The sequence below is a fragment of the Cyprinodon variegatus genome, unplaced genomic scaffold (assembly GCF_000732505.1).
Source record: "Cyprinodon variegatus isolate N-32 unplaced genomic scaffold, C_variegatus-1.0 Scaffold1487, whole genome shotgun sequence".
NCBI lineage: Eukaryota > Metazoa > Chordata > Actinopteri > Cyprinodontiformes > Cyprinodontidae > Cyprinodon > Cyprinodon variegatus.
The window spans coordinates 77,441-84,344 of record NW_015151940.1 but is presented as its reverse complement, the minus strand read 5'-3'; the positions used below and the strand labels follow the sequence as shown (position 1 = coordinate 84,344).

Here is a 6,904-nt window from a genome sequence, read left to right as displayed (position 1 = left end):
TGTTCCTCAGATGAAAGAAGGAAATTCTAGAAACCTCTTTGATATGTGATTTAAATGAAATATGAATCAAGATGCTATGACTGTAAAAACTTGACAGATGACCGTTATATGTGATTGGCCAATTTAGGTGTACAAGGTGACGTATAACTAACTGGCCTGCATAAGATAACGACAAAACCCCCACAGGTTTTAAGACAGGATTTTTTAAAATAGAAATTTTCTAAATTTTGTGACAATTTTATCTGATAAAGAGCACATTTAAATACATGTTTAAGGCAGAATGATTTGACATTTAAATGACTTCCCTACAACTTTAAAGCACTTGTCACATTCTCCTGTGGCTGGAAGTCTGGCAGAAATGTTCTTACTTCCTGTTTTGATGGCAGACATGTTTGCCATTCTTTTTTTTAATTAGAAATAGGACAGACGTTCTAACCCTTAAAACCGTTCCTGATCCACCTTTTTTCTCTCTATCCAACCAGTCTGGAGTTTAAGGTGAAGAAGGGACGCCATATTTTTAGCTCGTCTGGCTCCAGGCAGATCCAGTTCCAGGTGGGTCAGGGAGATGAGGCGGTGCTGAAACCCAGCGGGAAGGTTTTGCAGGTCTCCATTGGACCGGGTCTCCCTAAAAATTCCAGTAAGCTTAAACAGAGTTTGTTGAGGCATCTGTGGCCGAACTGTGTTTGCTTTACTTGCCGTTCTGTGTCTGATCTCCAGGGCCGACCAGGAAAGACAAGCGCAAGAGCCGGTACGTGGGGAACCAGTCCACCCCCGCCAACCAGAACACCTCAGGTACCAGCAGGCTTTCTTCTGGACCCAGATCATCTTAAGATTTATTTTTCATCCTTTGTTGGTTTGCTCTTCCTCTAGTGTCTCACAGCAGGGGTGGCGGAGCACCTAGAGGCAACCCCCCCATCTCAAGAGGGTCCACTCTGAGGACTCAGTCCAGTATGGAGCAGCCCACCCTGCCTCGCCTCCACAACCAGAACCGTCCCGGTAACCAGCTTCCCCAGAACCAGGACATGGGCTTCATGAACGTCCCAGATCAGGGCGCTGCAGGGTGAGATGCCACTGGATCCAGCACTCTAATGTCAAAGGTCAAGTAATGATGCTTTTTTTGCCTCCCAGTGGTGACTTTAATCCCTCCTCCTTACTGCAGGCTCCACAGGCGCCTTTCAAAGGAGGTGAAACCAGTTCCAGGAGCGGGCCGACCCAAACCGAAGCCCCGGTCTCCTCAATGCAAAGCTCTGTACGCGTATGATGCCCAGGATACGGACGAGCTCAGCTTCAACACCGACGATGTCATAGAGATACTGACCGAAGGTACCGCTGATGCTCTGATAGCCTAGAATGACCGTAAAAACTTCAGAGATTAGCCTTGTGCCCAGGGTCCAAAATTAACACTCGCCACTCCCCAAAATGCAAGTTAATGCACTGTCTGCGGTCAGTTACAATTGGGAGAGGTGCAGCAGAGTGTCTGCGGAGGGGGCGGGGACGGCTTTTTGTTACCTGCGACACTTATGCAGAGGACCTGGTTTCGAAGTATAAATCGGCCTTTAATGCTAGAACACGATTAGCCACAAGGCTAGCAAATATTTGAACCACAGATGCGTTTCAGTCATGTCTTTTTAGCTTTAATGTTGGTAAGTCTCCCCTTTGTTCACTTGCTCCTCACACGCCAACTGACAAACGTACAGAAAGCACAATTCAATTCAGTTTATTTATATAGCGCCAAGACACAATACTGTCAATTACCAATAACTCTGCAGCTAGCTGGTTTAGTTGGAGCAACCAAGCCTTCTAAAAGGCAATATGCCGATGAGGAGTGAGGATCTACAGCCCCCAGGGCAAAGAGAAAGTTTGTTGAAAAATGGCACTTGTAGGAAGACTGTTTCATCTCATTTATGACTCTGCTAAGCTAATGAGCTGTTCAATATGCAGCAAATATGCAAAAGAGACAGAGAGACATCTAAAACCGCAGTTCTAGTATGGCAGGCCGTTTTGACATTTATTAGGTCTGTCCTCTCTGTTGTTCCATTTGTTGATCTGTAAAATAAGATTCTTCCTGGTCAAAACTACATTCCTAGCAGCTAATAATGTACATATAGGTGTCCTAAATTACATTTTTGCTTGCAAAAATTACATTTCAGGATGCCAGAAAGGATGCAGTGTGTATTATCCAACCGTGGTGTTTGTTTATGGACCCCTGGTTCTGGAGGAGCTGAAGAACTCTAATTGCCGTCTTCTTGTTTCTGCAGATCCATCAGGTTGGTGGTTTGGTCGGCTGCGGGGCAAAGAGGGAATGTTCCCTGGAAACTATGTGGAGAAGATCTAGATCTCCAAGTTTCAGGGACTCTGAGGTTCTGATCCTGCAGCTGTGGATCGGGTCAGAGGTCGCTGACAAAAAATTTAGATCCCTGGACACTTGAGAAACAAACAGATGCATGTTCCCTCAGTCATTCAGCCAGAGTTTTATCATCCTCGGAGGTCAGGGGTCGGTCCTGGTTCAGCCGGTTCCGGAGTATTCCTGGAAAAAGCCTCAGAGTCTGAATAAATGTTTCCGGCTCTCTGATCACCTCAGGTACTTTTAAAGGAGCGGTCCAATCAATGTTTACATCAGAATAACCACAGACCTACAGAGCTCAGGCCCCATTGTGTTTTTTTTTTTTTTTTTTTTTTATAAATCGTAAAATTATAACTACAGAAACTGCTCATCCAATGAGTTTACTTTTAAAAATTATTTTAAACGTAAACTGGTTCAGGATCAGTTTAGATCATTTTAGGAATCTAAACCAGTATTATTAATTTTTTCATTTTTTTTCCCCCTCGTTATCAAAACCACATTTATTGAGCTGGTATTTTAACAATTCATCATTACATTATTTTCAGCCTTTGATCCAGCTGAAGGCTTGTATCTCTATATAAACAAACCTCTTAGTACTACATTACCCAGAGTTCCTACAGGAAGAGGAGCTGCCTTCAAGTGTTGTTCGAAATTAGACTTCTGATCAATCCACGATTCTATACACTAATTCTTTCAAATTAGCTCTTATGGTCTAAATTAAACTTTTAAAAACTGTAAATGAATAAAATGCTGATTCTGTATTACAAACAAATAAAAATAATTTTTGAAAGCTGATGTACTCATCTGAAACTACAGCTACTGGACTGGGGAAATTATTTCACCTCATGTACTGTTTGGGTGTAAGTACGGCTCTGAGCAGTCATATCTAACCCCTGGATGCTGCCTGCTGGAGAAGCTATGGCTCCTTCTGAATATATCGAATTTTTCCTTTCCAGGGTAGGAAGGGAAACCTGACTACTGCGCTGAACCTGGACAGTTATTGTGCAAAAGACATGCGCATGGATGATGCTGGTCAAATCGTGGAGCAGCCTTCTGGGAAATGACTACAAAAATCAAAAGTTACACAGATTTAGGGAATGGCTGAAAGTCGTCTTTACAAAAACCGAAACAGTTTGAAGATGTGTGCATCAGCATGTGTCCCACAGCCTGGCGCCCCCTTTTGAGCACCGTTATGTTCAAGCTGCTGCTGCTTAAATAAAATAAACCTGTTAATTGCTTTTATAGTTAAAAGCAGGATGTAACAAACAGGCTGCTGCTTCTGAACAAAAAAACCCTCAGTAACGTCTCTCAGGCAGCAGTTTCCATCGTCTCTTCCCTGTCAAGTGAATTTAAACCCTCATCTTTGTCTAACAGGAATGGTTTGGTTCCTTTTGAATGCAAACGTTTCTGATTCCTTGTTTCGATTCCAAGTCCTATCGATTAAGAATCATAAAATCGTAATAAATTAGTTCTATCTGGGTGAATTAGTCTGAACTTCTGGATGTAATTTAATTCCTTAAAACATCTAGTTTTGTGTGAACTTAACTAAAATTAGTATTTTCTACCAGAATATTAATATGCAAACTACTAACTCTAACAGTTTTATTTACATTTTCATAAACAGGGTTCCCACGGGTCCTTAAAAAGTCTTAAAAGAAATTGATTTCTTCAAAATAAAACTAAGGCCTTAATTGGTATTAAAATGTCTTAAATCAGTCTTTCGTAGGTCTTTTTAAAACTTCATAAAAAAGGAATATTTTTATCATGATTTATTTTTGTAATCTAAATAAAACATTAAAATTTACCTTTTTTTTTTTTTTATTTAATAAAAAAAAAAAATGGCTCGCCAGTATTGGTTCCGTCCCGATAGCGGAACCAATAAAAGCGTCCGGAACATTTGGGAGATGCTGCAAAAAAAGACTTAGCACTGGTTATGTTGTGGCTTTAAAACTGATTTGTTTTGTTCCCTGCTAAAGCAAAGTTTGTGAATTCAGTTAAATAATTGTTAAAATATTTCTGTCATTTCTGTGTTTTTAGCTTTCTTCCTGTATGGGAAGCTTTTCAAAATTTAAAGCATTAGTGCAGTGGTTTATGTTAGAATAAACCTTTGGGTTAAGTTGTTGCAAGCAGGTTTTTCTTGTGTTTCTTGTGAATTTGGTCTTAAATTTTTATTTCAAGTGGCATTAAAAAGTCTGGAATTTAACTTGCCTTATGCTGTAGGAACCCTGAACAAAGTAAAGGACAACTTGTATATTAAAGTTCCAGAAAATGTATGAAACTATATAAACCTTGAAGGTGCAAAACAAATATGAAAGTAGCAATGAGCCAATATACTTTGACTTTAGGTAAAATTCAGTCAAGGAAACAGTCTGAATCACGGCTCCTTCTATTTTACTACATCACTGGATTGAATACTGAGTACTTTATAATCCCGTCACTTGGTGTTCTCACTACTTTCCATTTATTTTAAAATTAGACTTTTGATCAAAAGTATTAATTTTGCACCTTGTTTTGGGAATAATCGATAAGTATATCTGGAAGATTAACCTTTAGTGTTTAAAACTTATTTAGTTTTATATGGATTCTGACTCGTATGATTATGTTTCATTTGATGTCATGATTAAACTCATTGGGTGAAGTGACTCCTGGTTTAAACTGTTTAAAGCAGCTCAGGGGAAAACTGAAAAAAAGGTTCCTGAGGAAGAGGATTGGGGCCACTGAAAAAAAAAAAAAAAGTTACCTGATTTTTAAGTTGTATTTGTTTAATGTGGGGAAAAAAGTCACAATTCTGACTTTCATTGGCCCTTTTTACATTTATGGATATAAAATTTGGCCAACAGAAGCAAAATATTACATAAAAAGAAATGGCCAGAGTCCTTTTCTATATTCTGTAATTCCACATAAAACATCCTTAAAATAAAGTTCAAATTTGTCATAAATATTGTCCAGAATGAAGCGATGAATACCTTCCTATAGCTGCCTGTAGGACTCAGAGTAACAAAGTGCAGTTAAATCATCCAAAATGATTTAACTGGATAACAGCTGTGAATAATCTTAAAGGAAATCTCTTTAACTTTGTTTACTAGAAAATACTTATTGACTAGAGACCATGTTTTGTTCCAACATACTTCTGAGACCAGACCTTAATTGACATAAGGAACTGAGATACAGGGGAAATTGTTTCTGTTTTCCGAGCTACCAGTGAATGCCTCCTCTTGACCTTTCACCCCGTTCCGTACCAACAGTCCCCTTCAGCTGCGGGCCGTTTACCCGCTTAGGTTCTGGCTCGGACGTGTTACCCGCTGAGCCCCCGGTACCCGCTAACGGTTCGGTTCGGTCCCTTTAACAGAACCGGAGCCAAACCGCCCAGAAGCTAACGGCTAGCTACCGCAGATGGAGGAGTTTCTGCGGGCCTGCCGGCGGACCTTGCAGGTACCGATAACCTCCAACATTCGGTCCAACTTAGTTAAAGCAGCCGACTGCAAATAATGGACAACAGCAACCGATTTGATCTCAATTTGATTTATTGCTATTTGATGGGATAAGCTAGCAAAAAAATAGCACCGTTATATGGCCATTTTTCAAAGTATATTTCCGGTCATCTTTTCAAATTAAGAGCATCGAAGAGTTACAAACAGCATGAATCTCTAGTTAAAGAATAATGTTCTCCCCTGCATGAGATTGTTTAAAGTGATACAATTAAAAAGTGTTTATTTTATCATTTTAATTCCATTTCATTTATCATTAGCACTGTCTCGTTTTCATTTATTTTCTCTTCATCAATTCTAGGTTGACACATCTATGCTTCACTCTCTCAACATCCGATTACTACCAGACCAGAAGAAGGGAAGAAATTACTTAAATAGATCTGGTCTGACATGAGGCAGATTTAGAGACATCAGATTGCCAGAGATCATTTCCTGATCTAAAGAAATTCAACAAAAGATGAAAAGCAAAGTCTTTGATAGCAGCATTACTCCACATGTTCATCAGAGACAAAGAACACAAAGGTTTAAATTACATTTAACACAAAATAAAACGATTCTCAAGATTTGAAGAAAAGTGTGACTTTATGTCTGGAGTAAATCTAGTAGAATATCAGATACAGAGCATCATACTTTACAGTAAAGCACGGTGGGGGTGGTGTGATGGTCTGGGACTGCTAAAGCTCTAAACAGACCTAACTAATCCTTCTGTTACCATGGAAACAAGTATGAGAAAGGAAAAAGGGGGCGATAAGTGACGAGTGCTCGTAATGGACCTGGAATCTAGTAAATTTGTTTCTACGTTCATTCCAGTTTTAAAGGAAAAGTCCTGTCAGAAATGAATAATCAATGGATCATCATCATTTAACCCTAAAACTAATATGTTCTCAGTGATTTAATGAATTTAGTGTTAATCAGTAAAAAATCATTTTCGTCATGATCACAGAGTCTGGGAGCGGCCATTTTTGCCCAAATATAGTAGCCCCTCCCTCCTGCCATCTTCCAGCAGTGACGTCACGGTGCGGTAAGCCTAGCGCCATTCTCCCCGCTTTCCAAGCTAAATCAATGGGAACTA

The 6,904-nt window shown here is 39.7% G+C and overlaps 2 protein-coding genes across 2 annotated transcripts in view; both read left to right on the top strand.

The window, feature by feature from the left end:
• The window catches only part of LOC107103610 (unconventional myosin-Ie-like), a 23,670-nt gene extending 21,034 nt beyond the window's left edge, over nt 1-2,636 (top strand). The window contains exons 23-27 of the mRNA XM_015403379.1: nt 483-637; nt 718-792; nt 871-1,060; nt 1,160-1,323; nt 2,259-2,636. Coding sequence (XP_015258865.1) covers nt 483-637; nt 718-792; nt 871-1,060; nt 1,160-1,323; nt 2,259-2,335 — 661 coding nt within the window. The 3' untranslated portion in view covers nt 2,336-2,636. The remainder of the gene's footprint in view (nt 1-482; nt 638-717; nt 793-870; nt 1,061-1,159; nt 1,324-2,258) is intronic.
• Nucleotides 2,637-5,566: 2,930 nt separating this feature from the next.
• The window catches only part of prune (prune exopolyphosphatase), an 11,202-nt gene continuing 9,864 nt past the window's right edge, over nt 5,567-6,904 (top strand). The window contains exon 1 of the mRNA XM_015403377.1: nt 5,567-5,776. Within this exon, the coding sequence (XP_015258863.1) occupies nt 5,738-5,776 (39 nt within the window). The 5' untranslated portion in view covers nt 5,567-5,737. The remainder of the gene's footprint in view (nt 5,777-6,904) is intronic.